The following is a 26,546-nucleotide window of genomic DNA, read 5'->3' as shown; positions in this document are numbered from 1 at the left end:
CTCTGCAATGGCTGCCAGACATAGTGGCGGCTATTTGGACCATTCGGTCCTTCAAATGATCACCCTAAGGTAACTTTTGCCGACGGTCCAGGGTCATTCCAGGTTATCTAACGAAGTGTCATCAGCTGATTACAGATGACGCCTGACGGGCTGTGACACGGTTGTTATCATTACGCGACACGACAAAATACAAACGGAATTACAAGCAACTTAAGTAATTATGATGCAATATAATGTTGCGGCCCCAACATAACGCAAGCAAGTAACCCTGGTGGGTAATATTGCAGGTACCGCTACAAGTAAGTAATATCGGGTGTTCCTACAGCAAGTATTATTGGTAAGGAATGTATGCGATTACAGTAAGTAATGTCAAGGCCCAGTTGTCGAGTTCATGGGATGTGACCTCAGCTTGCTCACCTTGCTGACGGCTGGGGACAGTTTGGACGGCTTCAGTTCTGAATAACAACTAATTGCAAAAAGCATTGAGGTTTCACTGACAAATACCAAACGTTATGTCACCTTTTGTCTTTCTATAGAAATGCTACGCTTAGCCATACCTCTTAACAAACCATGAGCCAAATGGTCACTTCCCCTTTGACCTCATGTGGACCTGCTTGAAATAAGGCCAGTGACAAACAGCGCCATTGTTGATGCTTAGTTCAGTGCTTAAGCTACAGTGCATAGTGCTAGTGCTTACTGCTCGTACCATTGCGCATAGGCACGAACTTAGTTACACAGTTCGCATCTTTGAGATGCGTATTTGTACGCTTTACGACTGAATGTGTGGTATGAGAATAAGTCAAATATCTCGCCTGTTCTTATCTTTGCCATCAACAGGAATATAGTTCAATCGATTACGGCTCGAATCAGTGGAATCACGCCATCAGTTTCCAAGGTGAAGGCAAGGGGGGAGGGGGGAAGCCAACCCGTGAGTCGTATTTGTAGTAACACTCCAGCGAACGCCCGTTGAAATGTGCCAGTGTATGAGGGTCTCGGAGTTGCCCAACTCGCATATGGAGGGATTGTGAACTGGTCACCGTTGAGACACCTTGCACCATCAACACGTGCCGGGGCTGCCGTTCGAATACCCTTCGCTCGGGTGAAGGTCAATTTGATCCCACTGAAATCACCAAAATTGAAAGAGCTAGAAACATTTAATTCACAAAGTGGGTTGGCCTGTATAAGACCTTTCTTGTGTCAAAATTTGAGTCCCCTCAGTCATGACACTGGGTCAAACAAGGTCAAAAGAGGCCCACGCCAGATTGGCGTCTTAAGTGCCCCCCCCCCCCCCCCCCAGACCCTCTCATGCAACCGCCCTGGACCTTGGCACTTGCTTTAAGCAAAAAGTCACTGGTTTTGGAATTATGCCAAGACCTAAAGAAAACCAGTTTCAGTTAGAAAAAGGTACGGGTAGAATTGTGAAGCGAAAGATGTTATTTGGTCGAAGAGAAGTGAATCACTGTAATGGACTGCCAAACGAAGTTGTAGGGGATCCCTCCCTAGCAAAATTTACAAACAGTTTGGAAAAAATCTATAGGTCTAAGGATCTCATTTATAGCTAAATTCAGGCAGGTCAGGTGGTAAGATTATTTTAAGGATGGGTGAGGAACTTAGGACAAGCTAACCTCGATGGACCATTGTGACTCTTTCGTTGGCCCGATATCTATATGTCTATATGTCTATGTGTCTAAACTGCCACCCTAATACTCACTCGTAGTACTTCAATCTCTCGAGAGGTGGCTAGGGCGCTGCTGGACGTGTTTGCTGAGCCGGATGCATTTTACGTGCTTGTTTTCTGGCCCTTTCTCGTGGTATTCTTACATATCCGTAAGTGAGTTTAACATGTTTACTCGTGTTCACATACCCGGTCATGACGCTTTTCGTAAGCTATTCGATAGAAGTCTTATTTCCGTAAAACTAGCAGCCATATCCGGCTTTTCATACTATGTAGCAGAAAACACGATTCGCAACTGAAACTTGCACAAACTGCTGGACATCGGATGAGAGCCGGTTGTCGTCCGTAACATCCGGAAGTCGTGCTTACGAACGCCAGATATGAATGGGGCGACGATCACATTATGTTCTACGTGGTCTTGAACGCTGTATGACCTGTCGGGTGGCAGGATTTGAATGGCGTTCCTCTGACGTCATGCATGCCTAAAATACCTTGAAATATTCTGTCTAAAATAGGTTCCACATCTGCGTGAGCGCGTAGTTCAGACGGAATGGTTTCAGGGCTTAAGTGGAACTGTACCGAATGATTTTCAATACCGTCATTTCAGCTCAAGATTCCATACACCGGTGGAACACTTCCTTTAACGTTGCCACATTTTCCCACCGCGGAGGATGCGAAAACCTGTACAGCACCAATGTACCAGACATGCAGGGCATTAAGCGTTCGTTGCAAAGCATTGCATCACTAAAACGGCAATGTTTCCTAAATCAGTTGAGGTTGAAGAGATCATTGATCACCGTTCACTTTATTTTCGCTGTTTCTCATAAACGAACCAGTTGGAAAATTTGCCAGCAGATGTAGCCTACGTAAAATTACGCACATTGTTGGGTGCATCGGTCAGGTATGTACATCGTGTCCTACATTTCATACAATACAACATGGATTATTTAAAGGAAGTGGAAGTAGGGCAAAAGACAGGCCTGAAATTCAAAACCGAATTATACCACCATATCTACATTTTCATAAATTGCAACGAACTAATAACCACCAACATAATCTCAACACAGCTCTGTCACCTTCATGCAGCAACACCTTTTTTGTAAAATTCTGAAGGTGTCAGGCACACGGTGAACTAATACAGCTCAGACCAAGGTCAAACCATGGGCATCACTTTCCATGCTCTGAATCGGACGCGGACTGAGAGCAATTTTGCTGAGCATTACTATTCAAACGTACAAAACAGTCTAAAACTGCGGTAAGATCCGATAAGCATGAGAAAGTTTCACCCTTGGTTCAGACCACCCCTGCACGGAGTCCACACAGATCTCGTTCTTTACACCATTTGTACACCGTCTTTTTACAGTGCAGAACACGGCAGTGCAGAGCCACTGCACGCCAAACTACGTGATCGCGTCTGCGCTGCGCACGCCCAAGAACTATATCTACAAGCGGCGAGCCGGCCACGATCCCAGCACACGTGTCTCTCGACGGGAGACGACGCGAGCCTCCGTCGGCCGGCCAGCGGCCCGGCAGCCAGGCGCCGGCTCAGCAGCCGCGGCAGCAGCGACCCGGGAGGACAGATCCAGCGCTGCTGGTCGCCATCAGCCATTCCAAGCGGAAGCGGACGCTGCTGCGTGTTCTGGCTCGCGTCGCACACTACCTTACCTTCCCGTCCAACTTAGCCAGCTCCGCGAACAGGGTACGGTACGTGAGACTTTTGCGCGTCTTCTTGTCGTCGGCTGGCAGCAGTTTGCGCACGAGTTTGCGGTTCTCCGGATAGATGAGCACCATCAGGCGGGTGCCGGCCGCCCGCACGCCGTCGTTGGGGTGCTCCACCGCCGAGAGCGCGAACAGGGCCAGGTTTTTGACCGACATTGGGCTGTGGGACACACTCAGCATCACGCACGACCCCCGAAGAGCTGCGGCGCTAAAGTGGGACGCATTACAGTAGTGTGGGGCGTGGCTGCAGCTGAAGCTGAGCAGCTGCCATCGTCAGCGGCAAAGGCAGCTGTGTCTTGTCCCATGCAGCTGCCTGTTCCGATTTCGCGACACCCCTCAAAATGGTGGGCGACTGCATTCACGTCAGTATTGCTAGGGCGAAATAATTCCTGCCTGTCTCTGCCACAAACCTGTTGCTCTTTGAGGCGATCATTATTCTCCTTTCAGAGTCCCGGAAACACAGTTGACCACGTGTATAAACCGCCATAGCTTGGATCCCAAGCATCACTTAACGCCGCATCCATCACTCTACCGTCTCAACCGTCACACCACTCGTCCCACCCGCCAGTCCCCTCGTCCCACCAGTCACTCCCCTCGTTCCACCCGTCACTCCTCTCGTCCCACCCGTTACTCTCCCTGCCCCACCAAGCACCCCCCCCCCCCCCCCGTCCCACCCGTGCCAGCCGTGCCGTGCCACACCTGTCGCCCTCGGCGCTGACGCCGTGTTTGGTGACGAGCCGCTCCACGGTGTCGAGCTTGGCCAGCGCCACGCGCGTCTGCACGGCGCCCTGCAGCGGCACGGTGAGCGCCGAGGCCACGGCGGGAATCTGACGCGCGTGCGCCGCGCTGCCCAGCCGCAGCAGGCTCTCCACCGCCAGCGTCTGCACGCGCGTGGCGTTGTCGCCCGTCTTCAGGACCAGCTCGGGTAGCGTGGCTTCAATGGTGCTACTCAGCTCGCGCCGCGACGTCCTGCGAGGGGCAATGTGGGGGTCAGGAGCGTTGAGTCCTGGCCGGGGTCGTCAGACACGTGGCGTCGATGTGCAACTGGGGATGACAGCGCGGTGGCGTTCCGAGCGGGCGAGCCAATGCCGCGGGTTGGGCTCATGCCAGCTGTCGTCAAACCGACGGCTGATTGACTGACGCTCCGGGGCAACGCCCTCGCTCCGGCGCCGCGCTGTGAGAACCTGCCGTCAGCGGGCCGGAAGAAGCCTGCTCTCGCGTCATCTCACTTGTGCTGCGCGGCGTACGGCCCGGTGAGAAAGTCGAGCGTCTCCGTTGCCAACTGGGTGACGGTGTACACCTTGTCCTTCAGCACCCGCTGCAGCAGCATCGTGGCAGCGCGGGTCATCTTGTCGGCCTTCACGCTGCCGTCGTCGGCCTTCAGCGCAGCCATCAGACCGCGCAGACCCTCCTCTTTCTGTGTGAAACTCTTGGCGTAGAAATTTCCCACCTGCGAACGACATGGGCCGGCATGACCTCTGCTGGCTTGGAGTTATTGATCCGCATGTGAAAAATTTAGGTCACAGACGCGGAACTCGCCTATTCCTGGATTACGTCGAAGGGATCTGTTCGTGGCGTCAACGAAATGCTGACCCTTGTCTCTGTGGAAATGGAACAACAGCTTTGTCGGGACTCCGCAATCTGCGCCTGAGACCTTCTGAAAGCTGCCTGGCAAACACGAATGGCCAAAGCTTTTGATAACACACTTCTGGTTCGCGTCATGGATCGCAGGATATACACGAAATTGTTTGGAGTGAACAGCGCGTATCACACAGTTACACAGCCACAGGTTATAAGAGGATCTAAAACATAAATCTTCTGAGCTTGCTGTAAGTGGCATACGTGCAGGTAACGTACAGATGCATACACATACACACATGCGCACGCACCCACGCACGCACGTTCACACTCAAACACACATACACACGTTAAGACGGATATATATATATATATATATATATATATATATATATATATACGTACATATTTATATCATTCACATATATGTGTATACTATACATTATATTATATTACATATATATATATATATATATATAATATACATTGGAATATTTTGGCAGAATTCTTTCTTTGATACATGTTTGATTAAAAATAACTGCTGACTCAGCATTCACGAGCTTTTTGATGCATTGTTCTAGTTTCCGGGCCTTTGACTTTGCGTCATCGCTTAGATTAAAGATGGTTCGCACAAAATTACTCATATATTCATCACTCCTTCCATTCTAGCGTTTTGAGATCTTATCTCATCTTCGGAGAAGACTAAATCGCACAAGAAATAAGTTTTGAGTTTTAAAGGATGAAAAATTGTGCACTACTGTTGGAAAACATCTTTTGGTACGGAGAACATAAATGAAGCGTAACTAACTGAAGTAAGACGGATTGCTATTTTCATTTTCATACATGTAAGAAACACTCATAATGGGAACATCACAAAGACACAATGGGAACACTATTGTCACAATCACATCAGAAGTGCTCACCGCCCACCACCTAGTAGCTCAAGAGTTCTGCAAGAATTTGTCTGTCTGTTTAAGGCCGGAGAGAGTTCGTTAATGAATATGCTTTCCCAAATTTGAAGGCGTCTTCTGTCACTGCACGTCCGTAAAATGTCAGTGCTGTCTGTCAGTTGTTGTCGTGAAAATGTCATGTCGTGTTCCTGTCGCATGTGGTCCAGAGGTGCCCCGTCACGTAAGTGCATTGTCAGGCGTCGTGAGAGTGTCGTTGTGGTCACACCAATATTGTGTGTGGGACGAAGTTTGCAGCCTTCGATGTTGCATTGGAATTGATACACTACATTGGTGCATTTCAGTTTGTCGGGTTTGTCTGGGCTGTTTCTCATAAGAAAGTTCGATATTTTCTGATTACAATAGTAAATGACAATGTCTATTTTGTGGTCGTTTTTGCCTGTAACATGTTGAAAGATAATTTCCCGTAAAGCTTTTTCGTCCTGTTTCGTCCTGTTTTTCCGGCCTTAAACAGACAGACAAATTCTTGCAGAACTCTTGGGCTACTAGGTGGTGGGCGGTGAGCACTTCTGATGTGATTGTGACAATAGTGTTCCCATTGTGTCTTTGTGATATTCCCATTATGAGTGTTTCTTACATGTATGAAGATGAAAATATCAATCCGTCTTACTTCAATTAGTTACGCTTCATTTATGTTCTCCGTACCAAAATATGTTTTCCAACAGTAGTGCACAATTTTTCATCCTTTAAAACTCAAAACTTATTTCTTGTGCAATTTAGCCTTCTCCGAAGATGAGATAAGATCTCGAAACGTTAGAATGGAAGGAGTGATGAATATATGAGTAATTTTGTGCGAACCATCTTTGATCTAAGCGATGACGCAGTCAAAGGCCCGGAAACTAGAACGATGCATCAAAAAGCTCTTGAATGCTGAGTCAGCAGTTATTTTTAATCAAACATATATATATATATATATATATATATATATATATATGCATATCAAGCACTTCCGAATTGTATTGGCCGTCGCGTCGCGCGGTCTGGTCGAATCGTGCTGAACTTGCAATGCGGTGGTGTTGTGTACAATGCCCGGTCGGACGCCGCCTCCTCGCCCGGCTGTCGATGAAAGGTCGGCTGGCATCTGGCCAAAACAGTGACAACCTGGACTGTGCGGGCGCGTTGCAGTGCAGGCCCATTGTGGGAGAACGGTCTGCTGGCAGCTGAACAAACGGTCAATTTGCCCGATATGGCCGTGTCGGAATACTGCGCGGCACGTAAAACCCTCTGGAATCTTGTCTGACCATAGGGAAATAATCACATTGTTTCAAGATGCAGACCCCTAACCGCCCGAACGCAGTTTTGGCTGCCCATGAGCCCCGTGACCGGTCCAGCCACCGCGCAATCCTGCAGTCACTGCTGGTACCTCTCTGGCTGCTCAGGGGCTCAGCTGTCCAAGCAGGACTGGAGATCACGTGTGGGTTGGAAAGGGTCCTGAACCCCAGTCTCCAAAAGGTCCAAGACTTGGGCGAGTTTGGTAGTCATTGGGAAACTGATGTCAAGATGGCTTGAAGGGTGGCATGTGTTTGAGTAAAACAAGGCAAAACAAGACAAAACACGCATGAAAATAGAGCATCTTCGGCGCGCTAAAATGAGAAGCTAGCGATAGACTGAGCTTAACTACGAAAAGAGCGATAGAGTTTTCTGGGATCGGCTGTGGAGTGGTGTTGTCAAGCTTGTGGAAACATATTTCATGTCATTGTCTGACCAGCGATAAATGCGTAAGCTTAAGAAAGCTTAGCTCAAGATTGCGCTCGCCTTCCGCTCTTCATATGTGCCACAGGCTTTCAACTACACTCTCGTCTGCAATGAAGACTGATATGCGGACATAGGGTGCCAAGTTTTTCACCAAAAGCTTCATTCGCTTTGAAACTTGGTGATCGAAGAGCCTCTTCCAAATTTGCGTGAACAAACTATGATATGTTTTCAGCTTCTAAGGATAGAGTACGCGTCTTCTGCTGAACTGGGTCCCATGGCCGCGGTCCTTAGACTTTGGACGCCCTGTCCAGCATTTTGAGAGCGATCTCCAGGCTTGCTCTTACATTGGGAAACCAATGACCCATATCCAGCGATGTTCGAGCCCTTTCATTATTGCATCCAGATTTTACAAATGTGCGTACTGTAGTTGACTCGGCCCCTTGAAGTGTGGGAGGCCTGTTGTGATAGTGCAGTATGCCTCTTGAGCTTTCGGATTTGTCCTCATGATTATTTCCTGATCCATCAACAAATCAAGGGATCTGCTTTCGCCCGGCTGTGTGCAGCCGCACTGAGTCACGCGGCCGAGCCAGACTCTCGTGAAAATCTGTTTCGCACAGTTGTGTGCCTGTAGCCGAGTGAAGCATGCTACGATGATATGAGCGTTCGTTTGCATCCTGTTTTTGCATAGCTTGTGTCTTTCACTGACGATATTATTAGGCCTGCATGGCAGATGATCGAACAGTTTTGCTGAAGGTGTGCAGCTGGGAGTCGTTTTTTCGTGCGGTCGCATGCATTTTGGCTATTCACGTTAAGTAAAAATGTATTGCTAGGTCGTGAAAACGAATAAAGTGCATTAACAAATGGAAGCCCTGCTGTCTTCTATCGTAGGGGATGGTTCACTAACTCAGTGAAAGGCATGTTTGATGGATATAGCAGTGCAGCTATTTGCACTGTAACATCCAATTGGTGCAAAAAGCGCTTGGTCGCACCGCCAGCTGAAAGGGGGGCAGTAGTGTGGTAAGCCTAGCATTCGGCTCTCTAAGCCTCCCATGGCTGACCCCATCCCAATTTCCCGCAACCAAGAATGCGCCCGCCCATGGAGAAGAAACACCTGCCGTGGCCAAGGGGATCTGTCGGGAGCGGTGCGACAAAAGATGCCACGATCGAATGACAAGGTCCCAACATGACCCCATAGTTACAGCCCGGCAAACGCGCTGCATGCCAGCCCAGTCATAAAGCGCGACAGCGACAGCCAACGTAATCGGGGTTACTGACCAAAGGCTCTCCAAATACTTCGATGGGCAGGGAGGCCATCTTTCGATCTTCGTCGCTGAGGTTTGACGATTTTGGCGACTCGTCCTCTCCGTTGATGATACCGGCCTCGGCGGCCAGCCGCTTGCTGCGAACGGAGGGGCGTTCATTAGGCTATTAGATCGAAGAAGCGCAACGGAGCCGCATGCGGGAGGGAACTGCAGGCAAGCGTATCATGTCAGCCTCGTCATACGTGCGCATGCCACATCCGTAATCGTGCGGATCACCTGCCGGCCTTAATGGAGCAAATGGCGTATACACACGACGGAGCTAGGCATAGTCGCCATTCAGCAAACCATTGGCCTTTACGTGCGGCCCGTCATGCAGTCGCAGACATGATTTCGTTCGTTACCTAATGCTGCGAATGGGGAGGAATCATGCGTTTTTCCGGAAAGGAAATTGACCCAAACGCCTGGCAGACGGCGGCGTTGATTGGCCAGTGCTACGGTCGGCTATGAGCACAGGACCGCCGCACAACCCGACCCTGCGCGGAATGGCTGGCTGGATGCCTTCGTTAAGGACTGATACGCGGGAGGGGATGGGGGCAGGGCGGACGGGGGCATCCAACTGAGGAGGGGCTCTCCAGAAGCACCTGGGCCACAACGTGATCCCCTACTGGGGCATCCTGGCACACGCGTCACCTCTACGGACAACCCGGCACACTCGGGGCACGCGGGCCGGCCGCTCCGCCCGTCTTACCCGCGGATGGCCGGCAGCGTGCGATCCTCGTACCACTCGTACTTGTTGAGCGGCTTTGGCCGGCGGCGCGGCGGCGGTGGGGACCAGGCGGCAGCACCCGGGCCCGTCGGTGTGAAAGCGCGCCGCGGCGGCACCGGCGATACCGCGTCCTCCGCCGCCCGGTACTGCGGCGCTGGCGGCGGCGTGCTGGCACGCGCCGCCGGGAACAGCGGCGGCGGCGGCGTCAGCGGCTTGCGCGGCGGCGAGGTGGGCTGGCGCGACTCTGGACTCCGCGGGATCGGCGGCAGCGGGTCCGACTGCGGCCGCGGCGGGCTGGCCGGCGGTGGCGTCGGCGCACGCTTCCGCCGGCCCGGCGGCGGCGGCAGCTCCAGTCGCATCAGGATGTCGTTGTTGGAGTTGGTCTGGAAGCGCCAGTATGCGTTTCTCATCGTGCGACAGGTCAAGTAACAAGTCACGAAACAAGGAAGAAGTCCTATTTTGATTCAAGTCACCCGGTAGATGCCTGTTCCTTTTCCAATCTTTGCTAGATGAACTTATTACCTTTGTATGGTGTTAATGAGAGCATTAAAAACAGAAATGCCGCTTTCAGCGAAAGGCAGAAAGAGCTAAGACCTATGGCAGCCCAAAACTTCAGGGTAACATTATAGACTCTTTCTTTCCAGTGTGTTGAAGGTTTGAACCAGATCTGCAAGTAGATGAAAGCAGCATGACTGCAACAAACGTGAGACAAGTGTGCTTACCCCGTCTTCCTCCATGAGCTGCTGCACTTTGAGCGCCTCCATCACGGCCTCCTTGTACTCCTCTATGTGATCCTTCTTCTGCTTGGCCCTGTCATAGTTCTCCTCCTCGATGGCCATCCGCTTCTCGATCTCATACTTCCCCAGCCGCAGGCCGGCCTTCTGCAGCAGGTCCACAGCCTCCTTGCAGTTCTGGGCGTAGTCAAACCGCTCATCTACCGGTGAAAGTGTCGAGAACGGTGATAAGCCCGTTACTGGTGACGGGCTGCGAAGGCGTAGGTGACGCCCACTTTCGGAATACTGCGCTGCCAATGAGCAGCTCTTCGTGCTTAGCTTCACGTTACAACCTCCTCAAATGTTTATTTCCGAGCTGTATCTCCCACGTCTTGAGGTGTGGGCCGCTGCGTTGCGGGCACGGGTTCACCGCGCCTAAGGGTTTCCTTCGCGGCCCGCCGGTCACTAGTGGCACCATACTCCGACGCGCCAATTGTCCTTCGCATACCAGGCTTCTCAGCTCGGCGCCCGCCCATTGCAGGCTTCGAATTCGATAATTTCCAGAGAACAGTAATGCTAATATGCACTGCAATTGTGAGGCATGATTATACCGCTTTATTCGTCCATCATTTAATACGAATGTTGAAACGTTAGAGGCTGAAGAAAACGTCACTGACAGTGTTGTTTGTGCTTCATTTGCACAATTAAGAAGTGTTCGTTTGAATCAACACATCATTTCAATAACGACGGCCTGAGGGAGTGCAAATAGTTCATTTGGAAGGCTTCAGAACCCCGATCCTGCCGCCGGCGAGCCATACATGGCTGGGGGCGCAGAATGCGTGTTCGGAAAGACACCAAGAGGAAAACATCACTTCGGTAAGCACTGGTGAGGTAAGCTCCGCTGGCTGCTGTACTATCAAATTGTTACGAAGCGACCTTCGAGAAGAAAATCCTTCGGCTTGTTTGTTTACAGTGGATGTAGGTTGCACGTACGTAACGCCGGGAAGACGATCCCGGAGTAGTCAACGCACGGAATTTTTCAGAAAGGTGCGTTTTTTTTGTGAGGTCTTCCGGCTGTTGTTTACAGTGGATGTATGTTGCACGTACGTAGCGCCGGGAAGACGATCCCGGAGTAGTCAACGCACGGAATTTTCGCTCACGCGAGACGGTTGCTGGATTGTGGCTCTTAGATATTGATTCTCTCTCATCTCTCTTTCTTCTCTTCTCTCTCTATCTCACTCCTGCTAGCTAATACTCGTCTCGCTACATCTGTCTCTCTCATCTCTCTCTCTCTCTCTCTCTCGCTCTCTTCATCTTCGCTCTCTGCTCGCCTCTCCTCTATTCTCTCTCCTCTCCTCTTCTCTCTCTTCTCTATCTCCTATCCTCTCTCTCTCTCTCTCTCTCTTCTCTTCTCTCCTCTCTCTCTCTCTCTCTTCTCTCTCTCTGCCTCTCCTCTCTCTCTCTCTCCTCTCTCTCTCTCTCTCTCTCTCTCTCTCTCTCTCTCTCTCTCTCTCTCTCATCTCTCTCTCTCTCTCTCTCCTCTCTCTCTCTCTCTCTCTCTCTCTCTCTCTCTCTCTCTCTCTCTCTCTCTCTCTATCTCTCTCTGTTTCTCTCTCTCTCTTTAGGAACTGAGATGCCTGCATTGCATATGACCTGAGCATATCAAGCAAAAATGATATCGCTCGTGTGAACAACATCCAACAATTTTCTCACTGGCATAACAAGATTGCCCGACTGGAATTGAACTGAGTAACCTAAAATAACAATTTATGTAATGATGCTAAGATCAAGACTGTCCAATGATGTTGGAACAGCCCTATCGCTACTTGCTACGTTGACTTCGTATGCAATTTCTTAAGCATATATTGTGAGTAGAAATTCCTAGCCTGTGCACATAATGCCACTTATCCTTCGTTGGCGTCAGCAAATGTACCCCCTAGCTGCGTTTGTGTGGGGGAAATGTGTTTGCCTCGCTTACGTCTTTTGCCACCGGGCGAAAAAGTGTAGGGCCTCCATAGAAACGTGCCAACACCAAGGTCTGCCGCCGTAAAAAAGAAAGAAAAAAACAGCCGGTCACAGCACTTGATGGTCGCCTGTAGTCCAATTGAAAGCATTCCATCGTTCGATACGCAGAGAGTGGGCACAAGGTGGGCTCAGTGACTGCGCAAAATAAACATTTCTCATAAACTTCGGGTGAGTTCACGCGGAAGCTGTTCGTCGTTAATGCAGAACAATTAGAAGCGTTGGCGATGCATGGTTAAGCTCTTCATCCGTTTCATTGAGGTCATGTGCTAATAGTTCACGTGCGGCTCACAAAACACACGGCTGAACCCAATTCATTCATGACGTGTGATAACCAGCGGCAAAGTAACAGCTCAGCCGGGTGTCCCGAGTGGGTGCTTATGACGCATTAAGGCGAAGGGGCGGCGCCGAACCGCGCTTTCCTGAACACAGCCCATCTCTGGCTCGGACCAGCCCAGCTCCGCCCACACCGCGGCGCACCGGCTGCGGCGGCGCGTACGCCGGCTCACAGGAGCGGCAGCGCGCCCCCAGACCAGAGCCTGGGCGCGCCCCTGGCCCGCCCCTGGCTCGCCACGCGTTCCGGCTGTGCGGTGACCCGTGGAGGATGGGCGCGCCCGTATGGATCGCCGTCCGCCGCTTTGTTGTAGCAACGCGTCGGCCAGCGGGCGACCCAGGCGGCCGGCGGGCGACCCGGGCGGCCGGCGGGCGACCCGGCGGCGATCGACGCGACGACCTCGGAGCGTGCCGGCCGCGATCAGCGGTCACCCGCGGGTCGCGCCGCACCCGCCGCACCCGCCGCGCCCCGGACCGATTGGCGGTGACGTCAGCGGGTGTGACGTCAGCGCCGTGAGCGATCGGTCGCCGGCTGGGCCCCATCTTCCCCTGGGTCGGTCGCTGTTGCGCCGCGGGGATGGAGGCGGCCTGCCGCCTGGAGCGGCTGGCGGCGGGTGAAGCGAGGCGTGGGTTATTGGGTGCGGACGGGATCAGGCCGGGGCAAGCTCAGGCAATGTTGGAAGTGGAACGCTGAGGCAGATATCGCACACGAGTGGCTGCCCGAGGCAATAACCGATCACCGCTGAGAAGGGCTTTGATTGATAGGCCTCAAGCCATGGTGAACCATGGCTCTCGCCGGTGTTTCGGCAGCAATAAACGTGCGCTGTATGTATGTTGTATGTAGTTTGTAATTCACAAGTGCAGAAAGTGCTTGTTTCAGCACTGAGACCAGAATGCGATCGTTGATTAAAGTGCCCGTTAAAGGCGTCACGGCATAACGAAGTGATTGCTGTGGTTGCCATCGGCCATCGGCCGCTCGCTGGGACTCACCACAGGCATATCGACAGCTCTGGTGTGCTGCAAGGTCCCGTAGCCGGTCCGCCATGCGCTAACACGACGCTCGGATATCGTGGGTGATATACAAACTTGCAACAAGTTGTTGGAGCTTTGTATCGAGGCATAAAACTTGGGCATAGTGGTGGTAAACTCAAATTAGTTCCTCATTCAGTTCCCTGAAAGTCGCTCAACTTCCAATGCCCAAGGCGCACTCGGCCGATTGCATACCGGCCGTAGAGGAGCTAAAACAACCCAAGCAGCAGGTTGGAAGGTTATATGCTTTTGAAGGAGTTCCATCTCCAAATGTTTTAGCTTTTGAATGGAGTTCGTGGATATTGTAGGTATATACATATAATACCATTAAATCGGAAACGGCTATTCCCAGACCGTGCTCGGAAAAGCGGGGCATTATGCATCGCATTAAGCTAAACGCAGATGCATAAGCCACCGGATTATGGCTTAACGGTAGCTCTTACAACGCAAGCAAATGAAGCGTTGCTTTTCGGTAATGAACGCGTGATTTTACCAAAGAGAACCGTCACGAAACAAAACAACCGATGCAACTGAACATTCAATAAAATTGGTTGGTGGAAGCGGGCACTGAAAAAGCGGTGTTGATACGCTGACGCTGAGTTTTCAGAATCCATTTGACTATGCTAAGTGTTCCCGCTATAAGGCCGCTCGATGAGGCCATTTCGGACGATGTGTGGATGTTATCCTTGCGCGCTCGTGTTCGATTTCGCAATGCGAGATGATTTCATTGATTATAAAATTAAAAAATGATTCTGGCTCAGAGATGTACCCAATTTATCTAGAGAGGCCAGCTCAGACCACAGTCAACAGGAAAGAATGTGATGGGGGCCTGGACGCAAAGCTTTGACGATTCTGTGGCTTAGATACATATCACAATTAGTCGGGGCAAAACTGAGAGATATAGCAGCATGTCGTGCCGGACAACCATGCCTTTAAAGCAAGCGTAAAGCGGTGTGGCGTTGCACCGCAGACGCTGTGTAATCGCAAGCACTGCTGTAACTGTGTGCTGCGAACTGTGTGAGCTGTGAACTGTGTGCTGTGCAATCACAGCTGGAAAACTGGGTCCAGTAAATGAAAATGTTTATAGCAGACCAATGGCCGTGGATGCACCGTGGAATGAGGGGCGGGGGAGGGGAGGTGCGGCTAACACGATTTTTAACTCGAACCTTTCCACGCACCCTGTAGGATAATCTTGAAGGGAGCATGCCACTTGTTGTGTGCTTCTCTCTTATTCTTTGATCAGATACTTAAGATTTGATCACTGACACCAGTTTTTTCGAAATCCTAAATGGCCTATAACTTTGATTCGAAGTAGCCGCTCTTGCGAGAGAAGTCTCATCGGACTTCCTCCTTGCCACCATGAAGGACATACATTTCACTGCATTCCTTTTTCCAACGTGTGTGTTCTGTAATGTTTGCAACATACCAATTTATCAAAACGCTTCTGCAACAAATTCTACGAAAGCTTAAAACACTCTGCTGAGATGGCGATACAGCTAACGTTAAGCTTTTATCCCACGAACTCGACAAAACGTTAAATATAGGTTTGATTTCTCCCTCATCGCGTTTATCAGAGTGGCGCTTTTCGATGTGCACTTTTGCTTTGGGAGTGGGAGTATCACACGGTCCATAGTGGAGCACTGATTTGAACTTCAACCAATGCGCTTCTCGGTAACAGGCCCTTGTCGCCTACTGGGCCAATCACAAGCATTCTTTTATTCGCACTGGTAGAGGCGCCATGGCGATTGTCGTGACGACGGCAATCGCGACTGCGGGGAAGAAGCATAGTGTTGCAAAGCGTTGACAGTGTAATATGGACTCGAAAATAATGCAGTTATATCTTGATTATGTCTCGAACGTGTTTCATTGGCACTACCTAGCGCTATCATTAGACTAGATGGTCGTGAGTTTTTACTAGAGTATGTTTTTTCAGATCTGTCCCAAAGGTGGGACACTCCCTTCAAGTGTACATAATGCCAATGAAGTGCTGCCTAGAGTTGTGGAATGAGGTAGTTACACCCCCTTTGCCCCCATAATTTGCCACCCCTGGCTTAGGGCCAAGCTGCGGTCCTTCGAGTCGAATCAATACAGTACCAGCCGCGGTCAATGAATATACAAAACCATAAAAAGAGCCTCCCGCCAGCGAACATAGCAACGCCCAGAGGCATAAATCCAAGCTGCTTCCAATGTGACGTCTAACCATGGGGGGGACATTCAATCTGGGTAGCACAGTGCCAGGTCTACGATTTGCATCACTGTATAAATAACTTTGTTAGCTGTGGTTTTGTCCTTGAAATCCAGTTTTACGATTCATTCAGTTTTGTATTTACCCGCGCGCACCAGCTGTAGTGCTGATAAACTGCGATATTTTTTTCTACTTGGGCGCTTATATACTAATCTTCAAGGACAGAGACGCGCGGCTTGTCGTGGTATGGGAGGGAGGGAGACTTTGGAGGCTTGAGTTCCTCCGCAACATTCGTACAAATATAGAGCACTGGGTTTACAGCGGTGCATGGAAAAAGCCGACTTAAAGTGCCACTGAGCCGCCAATCCTGGACAACGCTCACCACTCTGGTATAAAGGCGCAAATTGTCTGCAGAGAACTCACGGATCTGAAAGGTTTGGCTCACGTCGTATCCTCACACCTAGCTTCAAGACTTCCGTAGCAACTCTTATAAGCATAGGTAGGTAGTATGTAGGTTCGAGCCTTTTTAACCTGATGAACGCGACTGCAACGCCTCAGATACATACCTCCCAAAGCACCGCAACTGAAAGTTTCACTTTCGACGAGTTGAATTCCAGCAGCCGAAACTCGCACGCATGCCTTACGCGGTCAATGAATTTTCAAAACGAAGTTACACAAATGAATTTCAGTGAACTGTGAATGAGCTTAGTTAATGTATAAATCAACTGAATTATGCTACCAATCAATTCAATGCATCTAGGAAAAAAGCCCATGAATTTAGAAAGAAATCCAGCTCTGCGTGAGCGCGGAGTGTCTGGTGAGCGCACCTGATGCTCACGCGTGTCTGGCGCGCCTACGTCGCGTATGTTTGTGTGAGTCTCACTAGTTTTCGCTAGAGCTCTTCAGTGCTTTAACTTCCAAGCCAATTCAGTGTGTCCGAAAACAGATATTTCAACAAGATGAAACTATGTCTAAATATGGCTTCAGGCTATATATTTGTTGTTTATCTAGGATAGCATGTAAGTAGAGCTCTTTTCCACATAACTTATTGCACAAGCCAAATTGATCTGATAAGTCGCTTCGCCAAGGCATGCACCACGTTATTGATTCCCGTGACTGACGTGCAGCACACCAGTGGGTTTGATCGGTCAAGGTCGCAAATTATTCAATGTTCTTGGGATTCGTTCCAACTGCCGCGACTGCTGAGCCTTAACGACCGCTAGACGTGCGAAAAGCTGATTGTGAAGAGGCAACCAAGCATGCAGAAAGCGTATGAGGAAGTGAACAGCGAAAGGGAACGACACACTTTAGGTTTGAGTCCAGCACAATAAGTGTTCTTTTTTAAACTTCTTCAGCAACCCGACAAAGCCTACTGAGAAAACATGGCGCAGGACGTTACCGTGTATATATCCCGTAAGGGCAAGCAAGAGTGACCATGTGTCGTGAAATGATGTTCCCAAATGTCTTTAAAACAATTTCATATCACTAATACTGAAGCGTAACCTCACCCACAATATGCTAAGCTTCATCCCCTGGATGGACTGACAGTTACAGCACACAAATGATGTAGATTTAACGTTTGCGTCAAACGTTGTGCTATAAACAGTGATCAGCTCCCACTGACAATCTAAAAATTGCACTTATGAAGTTAGCGTCATAAGTACTCTGCACATGTACGAATTAATTTCACAAAACATTCAAAAACACAAGCTTCCGACGCGTGGCCGTTTTTGTTCGCTCATTCACCGACGCCTCATGTAAGTCGCAGACGCCTCATGCAAGTCTCCATGTACCACGCGCCATGCGCCGCGTGGCACATGGAGACTGCAACGCCGGACATCAGTGGTTTTCCTTCTAGAGTTGCAAGTCCGCATGCTCAAAACTGCTTTTATAGACCTGTACCAATGCATTCTGGAAACGGTTGAACGTCCCTAGGCTTACATGTGTTGCCCACGTAAATACAAACTCTTGACGCCATTGTGATGTGCGATCTATGTCCGATGAACGGACCTTCTCAATGTGTCTAGCATCACGCAAAAATAGAATCCAACAACGCTCCTGACAGCAATCTGTTTGGAAAAGGCCACTGAACAGGAGTGTAGTTTCCACGCAGTTAGAGGGGTCCAGCTTTCCCAACTTTGGGAAGAGAGTGGGCCAAGTCTGGGGAGAATCCTGTTTGCTGGCGTATTTTGGAGAAGGTTTCGCCATTCTTCACTGTTCAGTGCCTCGGTCATTCTGCAAACTACGCTCGTGCCACTGAGCAGTTGGCAAAACCAACACAAGAAAACGAAGCAAATTAGGCTTCCTCAGAATCAAGCGAGCTGAATTCGATGTTTTGTTGGGGGAGGATGAGGGCACCAGCAGGAGGCCCTTCATCAACGCGTTGCCCCCTCTCCCTTACTAAGGCTCTACATGCGTCTCTGCCGTCGATTTGGAAATCTTTGCGAATGAACCATCGAAGTCCAATTCTAGAAAACTTGTAGTTCAGCATAATGCTATGACTGCCCATGACGAGCTTACCCTAATATCGTCGATGAGCCAGACCTGTCGATATTACTCGGAGCAAAACATACACCGCACATTGATTCCACAAGAATGTAACAGAGGAGCTAAGGCTTGTGATGCATGCGATCACGTCCACACGCACGGCATAAGCTGTGGTATTAGCGCCTTGCCCGCCAAAATACATGACGCGCTCGCTCGACTGTTTTGTACGCTGGCCTGTGTTCTGGGAGGGGGGAGTGTTCCGTTTGTGAGCAAGGGCAACAAATGCACTATGAACTGTCGCATGCAACGCATCATCTGGGAGGTACACCCTAAAAATATAGAAGGAAGCCATTCTCCCCTGCTTGGATTTGATCTTTAGGTAGCTGAGGCTGCCTTAAAGCCTGGTAACTTCCACCATACATTCTGTCCCCAACCCTGGCCGACCTGCACGACTTTCGGGAAGGACTGGTGTCAGTGTCGAGGCATCGGTCGTCCCTAGAGTGATGCCCTTCATGCGGCATTTACGCTGTGCTTTTACGCGAAGCGTAAGCTGTCCGCAGTGCAGCTGCGCGCTGCACCAGCCTGCAGATACTTGGTTTACGTAAACAGACTGACAAATGAACGAATGGAACGAAAACATGAAGGGAAATAATGAAATGAATGAATGAATGTAAATTAAATGTTTTGTTGAAAATTTATTTGATTTGATTAAATGAATGAAACTTAAATGTTTCTTAAGAGGTATGCATGGTTGACAAGCAAAAAAATATTAAGATATGCATGGTTACATGTAAAATTGAAGATATTATTTCTTAAAAGATATGCATGGTTGACAAGCAAAAAATTGAAGATATGCATGGTTGCATGTGAAATTGAAGATATTGTTTCTTAAAAGATATGCATGGTCGACAAGATTGAAAAAATTTGATTTGATTAAATGAATGAAACTTAAATGTTTCTTAAGAGATATGCATGGTTGACAAGCAAACAATTAATGCAGGTTATTCATTGACCTGATGCTGTGCTTCAGCTAGTGAAAACATTTTGTATTTCTGATAAAGAGCTGGGTGTGGCCATCCCGGCGGAACCAGTTTGCTAACACATTGGATTGAACACATTGCATCGCGTTTCAGGTGTTTCTTGTAGCTTGCATTTGCTACCATTGACAAGTAGTGTTGGTTGGAACAGGAAGAAAGCGCTGTCAAAAACTCTACCATTTGGAAAAGAATGATGTCTAATGTTTCGCGCGGCGTAATATTTTGCGCGTATCATGCAGGTGTGACATTCTTTGTCTCGTTCCAACAAGCTGCGATCTCATCCTTAAACCCCTTGATGGCAGTTTATACTTATTCAGTAAGGGAATACAGAAGTGGCCAAGTCCTCGTGGTGGAATTTAATCTGTGAGGTTCAAGGGTCAACATAGGGTTCGTAAGCTATGTCAGATGTGCACATTTTATTACCCGCTACCAACCGATTTCAGTGTCACAATGCCTGTGCTGCGAAGTTGGCATTTATGTATAGCGTAAGAAGCCAACGCATTTGAAAATTGCAATCAGCACACGCTCGTAGCGTATGCGTGCAAAGTAAATGTGCCGCGGGAAAAACAGAATTTAACACAAGCCACGTGGGTACATTCTTATTGCGTTGTGCTTTACAGTGTCCATTACACAAAAGGCAAACGTGAGGAAGGAGGTCTTGCATGCGTTTTTACTTCTATGTGATGTGCAGGAACGGTTTTCTGAAATCGCACCAATCTACCCATGAACTTCCTGTTATCGCTGTCCCAATGAAGGACATACATCATATTATGTATGTGTTAACTGCTGAAAGCCGGAGCGGTTTGGACCAGAATGCATACAGCAGTACCTGACCTGCTAACATACGCAGCAGGATCACGCAATCCAGCCTGGGGACAGCTGAAAACAGCCCGAAATCATGCTCACACCGCTGGAGTCGACACCCATTAACAGGGTGTGCAGAATTACAATTAATACGACGCTAAGCAATGCATGGCCAGGCGTCCAGGCGCAAAGTACGCGCAAACGTCGAATCTGACACCAGCGCCGCAGTCGAACTGACTCTGGATGTACTCACTTTTGGCGGCGGTGGCCTTCCTGGCCTCCAGCTTGCGCATGTACTTGGCGCTATCGTAATCGGTGTACATGTTGAAGGCGAGGTCGTCGTAGTTGGATATGCCGTCCTGCGTCAGCGGCGCCGAGCCTGACCGGGCCGGTGCCACCGTGTTGTTGTTGGCTTCCTTCTCCTCACCCAAGAAGTTCACTCCGACTATGCTGACCTAGTAGGAACAGCCAAGGACGTCAGGCTTCAAAGAGAAGACGGTCCCGCGCAAAAAAGTATTCGTGCGTCATTTTCTGGCATCAGGGCGATTTTTGGCAACGTTGACAGACTCGGACGGATCGATGGAGAACGACTCATTGTAGTATCTACGGTTGTCTATAAGAAAGGAGAGTATTGCTCTGGCCAGTCCAAACACTCGCAATTCCGGATGAATGCTGCAATACAACAGCTCCCTTGCATTATAAGCAAAGAGCTGAGAACGAACTGTGAAACGGATCTTATTGAAGGCAAGGGTCCTCCAAACTACGCACTCTCATTCATAGCCAAACAAACGTCTGCGACCGTATGCAAACATCGCACCGCCAGAGCGCCGCTCACCTGGTTGTACTTGTTGGCTTTGGTCATGTGGTTGCGGTGGATGACCAGCTTGATGAAGAGGCCCTCACAGTCGACGGCGACGGACTTGAGCTCCCGCGCCTTGCCACCAGACTCGTCGGCCGCAGCCAGAGCGACGTAGCCGAGCTTGGCGAAGCGGGCGTTGGCGTATGTCTCGTCTCGTCCTCGCTCCACGTCCCCCACGAAGAAGTCGATCCTCTCGGCTGCTCGGGCGCCGTGCACGGTTTAGATGAAGTGCGTGAAACATTTGTGTGCCCCCCACATAACATTAGGATGAAGTGCGCTAGCAGCCTAAATGCTCAGTGCTCTCGAATGCAGATCTGAACCCCTGTATTTGAGCAATACTATTATTGGTGACGTGATAACGCCGCCTTTGTGGCTATTATAGGCGCCATATTCGGATTTTAATCTTCTTTTTTACTGCTGCTTAATCAAAGCCTTCAATGCTGTGGATCATTTGCCGATCATACGTTGCCTGCTGTCATGCAGAACAAGCTAGACCATCCTGAGCTCATGATTGGTCATCAGAGATTGATTGCCGTCTTGCCATCCTCATATCCCGAGAGTGAAATGTGAGGACACATGTTTTCACATTAAAGCCTATTTACATCACACATAAAATAATTAAAATACACTCACTTAGGTTTCCATGCCATGTCATCATATGTCGAGTTGCACTTATGTTATGAACCCAATAGTGATTTTAATCGCAAGAGCTTGTAGTTTTGCATGCTGTCTGGAGGCTTCCCGGCTTTAACTACAGGTCCAACATCCCGCACAACCTAGCATGTAAGGCGATCACGGGTTAACAAGAAAGAGGGTGTCCTTCCATGTTCTGTGCACGTGCATGACTCAAACGTGCATCGCCAGGCCAGTTGGACGGCCATGCTGTTGGTAGAGCCCGGATAGTCGGTGTCCCTTAATGACGCCTCAGACAGCCTGCAACCCCTTTAGGTCACCATACTCCGTCATTGCAGAAAAATTGATGTGTTCTAACCTCCTCGCGTCATTTTTTCCGATAAACATGACTCGGTACCCATTTCTTGGACGCTTAATCTGACCTTACTTGACCTCTGGGCTTGACCGAATTTCTCACTAAAACAACATAAGCTAAGCTCATACCGGTGCGCACTCGACAAAAGCGCCGATATTTTACAGACTCTTGAAGCCTCAACCTCCAAACGCATCTCACACGACATATGATGTCTTCACTTTAACTTTGGACGCTCGAAATGCAATTTTACTTACAAATGAGAACTGGGCTAAAATTCGTCGATATGTTGCCACTTGACCTGGCCTGTGACAGGGCACATAACCTAGACACCAGCAAACAGTGCGTTGTCCGCTGATCACCAACTTTATTTCCATCCGGTGAAATCAGATGATTCGTTCTAGGGACGGCGCAGAGCCGAAACGCCGCACCCAAGAGCGCCGGAAGCCTATAAGCCACAGACAATGCTAACTTTTAGCTTTTACCTCCACAAAGGACAGGGCACCCGTCGGCGTTGTGGCCTACTCACGGACGAGCAGCTGGTGCAACAACACTTGGATCCGGCTGATGTGGGTGCGCAGGCCCAGCTGGAAGGCGATCTCCTGCGGGTAGATACAAAACTGGCGCGACCGCCAGCCGCGCGAGTGCGGCGCCTGGACATCCAGCTCCTGAGGATGACGCATGGAGAGAGGTCAGGGCCCGCAACAGCCGTATAATGGGGCGCCTGGACGTCCAGGTCCTGAGGAGGACGCATGGAGAGAGGTCAGAGCCCGCAACAGCCGTATAATGGGGCGCCTGGACGTCCAGCTCCTGAGGAGGACGCATAGAGAGAGGTCAGGGCCCGCAACAGCCGTATAATGGGGCGTCTGTACATCCAGCTCCTGAGGAGGACGCATAGAGAGAGGTCAGGGCCCGCAACAGCCGTATAATGGGGCGCCTGGACGTCCAGCTCCTGAGGAGGACGCATAGAGAGAGGTCAGGGCCCGCAACAGCCGTATAATGGGGCGTCTGTACGTCCAGCTTCTGAGGAGGACGCATGGAGAGAGGTCAGGGCCCGCAACAGCCGTATAATGGGGCGCCTGGACGTCCAGTTCCTGAGGAGGACGCATAGAGAGAGGTCAGGGCCCGCAACAGCCGTATAATGGGGCGTCTGTACGTCCAGCTTCTGAGGAGGACGCATAGAGAGAGGTCAGGGCCCGCAACAGCCGTATAATGGGGCGCCTGGACGCCCAGGTCCTGAGGAGGACGCATAGAGAGAGGTCAGGGCCCGCAACAGCCGTATAATGGGGCGTCTGTACGTCCAACTTCTGAGGAGGACGCATAGAGAGGGGTCAGGGCCCACGACAGCCTCGTGCACTGGTGGTGTCTGCCCCGATCGGTGCACAACAGCGCTCGGAGCTCGTCCGGGAGAGAGCTCTGTGCGTATCCTGCGTGCTGGCTTCTCCGGAAAACCAGAAAGGAGCTAAATGCTGCCTGCCACGCGGTGTAAGACAAACACGTGGATGTACTTGATCTCACCACGATGAAGGGTCCACACTTACAGAATGTGAGATGGAAAGCATAAGGGAGAGAGCATGCACCGAAAAAGGAGATAAGCCTCATCTTAGTAAACTATCAGTGACGCCCCTCTGAGCTGCAGCTAGTAGGGTAACATGCGACTCAGCTCACGCTGCGTTTGTAGTGAAGAGTCTGAAACAATATCATGTGCCAGCGGGCGGTTACATTGGTCATCATTCGTAGAGCTGGTAATGGAACTGGTTCAACAGCGATTCGTAGTACGCATGTCGCACGAAAAGGCTGGCATGCCACACAAATTTGAGCTTGAACAGCCTAGGTGCTATGAAGTAGAGAAAAGAGCATATGACTTTGAATGCCTACTCAAAAATCATTCTTTTTTCCGTGGCGGCGAAGCAGCAAACGTGCAAAAGGCCTTTGATAGTGTCGGGCCTCCCATTTCAACACAAGCCCTTACATTACGTAAAAGCTCCGCGAGCGACTTTGCAGCTCGCTCGCAACTGGGCCATTGACTACATTCGCTGTCTTGGAGGACTTCGGTTCCCAAAATCCGCACTCTTTAATTGGATGAATTTCTGGGATCAGCGTCCACGCTCAGCAGTTCTTGTTGCGTAAGCGCTGACCCCACCGCTCGATCGTAAAACCCGGGAGCAACGGCAACATTTTCGGCAAAAGCTTAACGTGACAAGGCACCCGACACGGTCTGTCCCGACCTTTGACGTCATGTGACACTGAGCCGCTGCCATGGTCCGCAGGGCATCCCAGTCCTAAAACGACTGGCACCCACCCTGCCACGGGTAGGTGATTCGAAAGACACGCCCTCAAACCCACTGAACTGACAGTCAGAGGCGGAGGCTCAGATGATTCTTATCGAACTACCACGCCTCTTGGGGAAAACTGACGACTTAAGTAGGGATCGTGTCACTGTTTGCAAGAGCAAGGCAAGTGCCTCTCACACGACAGGTTACCTGACCTTGGCTGGATGTTCATGGTCCTCGCTGGTAGTGTTGCACACGTGGTAAGCAAGCTTGGTGGCCGGCATATTGGAGCGACAGCGTCTGGTTTGTCACAGCCTGTGAGAAACTGACGTCACTTGTGCACACAGGCCCTTGGAAACCGTGCTCAATTCATGTAACTGAGTCTTGCGAACATGGTGCATGGCTGCTTACTTTCAAAAGCAAGGGCGTGAGCTAGAGCCAAGGTTTCATTGCTGCTAACATTGCAGGACACATTTTCTCAGTTATGCGAATACTACATTTGTGACAATTAGGGTGAACAAACACGGTCACGGAAGAATGCAATAGAGCCAGCCCCGGGTGGCAGTACCGCCTTCCAGTTTTGACTGAGCGCGGGTAAAACAAGCTTGGCACCAACTACGTTGATTGCGTTTGTCATTTTGTCTGAACGTATAATCATGCTTCTGGACACAGTTACCAGCGACATGACCTAAGTTATGTTCATGTACGGTTTTGCAGAAGTGAAAATTTGTATTGCTTCTGCGAACTTTTCGTGTTTAGGATTGCGCTAATATATGTGGAGCAGGTAATGGACAAAAATGAAACAGAAATCCAGGCGCATAAGAAATAATGCTAGATTACGCTGTGTTGCTTACTATCATCTGCATACAAAGCTTCAAACATGCATGCCAATAGAGCTGACAGCCACAAATTTCATTGCTTTTTTGCACCGCGAGCACCGTGCGGGGGCTAATGGATTATCGCCCGAGAACCAGTGGCTGACCGGCGTGCGTGAGCGCGCGGCATGTGGCCGAGGCCGGTGGGGCACTGCTGTTGGCGGTAGCGCCCGGTCAGCGGAAGCCGGCGCCGCCGCCACACTGCCGTGTGACACCGTCAGCTGTTGGAATGAGGGGGGAGGGGGGGGGGGGGTGTGGCGCACGGTCGGGCGTCAGACCTTGGGAATGAACTGGTCCGAGCACCACTGGAGCTGTCGCGTGACCAGCTGACCAATGCGAACCGACTCGGCGTGGACCTACGCGGCCTACCCGAGCGCGATCATACCCCGAGTGTTTGTACCGTCACCAACCGTACCATCGCGCATTCGCTGGACCTGGAGGCCTCTATGCGTGGACAGCATGTTAGGTTTCTTGCAGCGCCCTTCGAATGTAAGATCGTCTTACCTGTGCTCCACCCGGCACCACATTACAGTACTAATTTAGTGCCGTATAACTTTCTTAGTCCAGGATGATATTTCGCCGCTCGTGGCTTATTCCCACTGTTGCTATTAGGCGAACAAGTTTGTGCATTGCATGGCACTGGCACCATATTTTACGGACACTCAAAGCACAGGACAACAATTTAGAAAAAGAGCCAACCACACACAGAGAGGTCGTAAATAAACACTAGCGGTTAGTGCCGGATCTGCAAGTTAGCCCAGGGAGCGTCTGCGTACCAGATGCCTAGCTGGCTAGGCGCGCCGGTCTCAAGTCTGAGGGCAACTTAGAAAAAGTCGCGTCTCTTTTCCCTGCCACTGGACGCAATCCTGCGGGATGGGGTGACTGGCCTGGTTCAAGGCCACACCCGTCTGGGCAGTAGGCGGAGCTTGAGCCGAACCCCGCTATAGTCCCTATCTCGAGACGCCGAAAGACTGCATCATGACCTCTGAAGAAAACACGTATCTGCTGTCTGATTTTCACCGGGCAGCTGGCAAACTCGCAGCCAGCTGTGAAATGGTCATCATATTAAACTAAATGTATCACAGAGCCACGACGTCACAGATGACCCCCGAACAAATCCCGACAGGGACTGCGACGCCTACAGCAGACGCTGAGGCACGGGCTTGGCTGTCCGCTCGTCGGCTGTGGGCGGTGCACGTGACCTGGCGCCGTGCTCACGAGCTCTCAGCACCGGCACGCCGGCGGCCGAGTGGCGTGTGATGTTGACCAGTCGCTGCCGGG

At 50.4% G+C, this 26,546-nt stretch overlaps 1 protein-coding gene across 1 annotated transcript in view; it reads right to left on the bottom strand.

Annotated features, from left to right (window-relative positions):
• The window catches only part of LOC119098068 (centrosomal protein of 104 kDa), a 39,233-nt gene that overhangs the window by 9,009 nt on the left and 3,678 nt on the right, over positions 1–26,546 (bottom strand). Inside the window, exons 2-12 of the mRNA XM_037220996.1 lie at positions 24,606–24,705; positions 22,647–22,785; positions 21,109–21,329; positions 20,527–20,728; positions 10,386–10,597; positions 9,995–10,046; positions 9,679–9,784; positions 8,911–9,034; positions 4,624–4,844; positions 4,094–4,363; positions 3,341–3,554 (exon numbers count right to left, since the gene is read on the bottom strand). Coding sequence (XP_037076891.1) covers positions 3,341–3,554; positions 4,094–4,363; positions 4,624–4,844; positions 8,911–9,034; positions 9,679–9,784; positions 9,995–10,046; positions 10,386–10,597; positions 20,527–20,728; positions 21,109–21,329; positions 22,647–22,785; positions 24,606–24,674 — 1,830 coding nt within the window. The 5' untranslated portion in view covers positions 24,675–24,705. The remainder of the gene's footprint in view (positions 1–3,340; positions 3,555–4,093; positions 4,364–4,623; positions 4,845–8,910; positions 9,035–9,678; positions 9,785–9,994; positions 10,047–10,385; positions 10,598–20,526; positions 20,729–21,108; positions 21,330–22,646; positions 22,786–24,605; positions 24,706–26,546) is intronic.

This window comes from Pollicipes pollicipes, unplaced genomic scaffold (genome assembly GCF_011947565.3).
Source record: "Pollicipes pollicipes isolate AB1234 unplaced genomic scaffold, Ppol_2.1 Scaffold_4740;HRSCAF=5597_pilon_pilon_pilon, whole genome shotgun sequence".
Taxonomy (NCBI): domain Eukaryota; kingdom Metazoa; phylum Arthropoda; class Thecostraca; order Pollicipedomorpha; family Pollicipedidae; genus Pollicipes; species Pollicipes pollicipes.
This window is presented reverse-complemented; position numbering and strand designations above follow the sequence as displayed.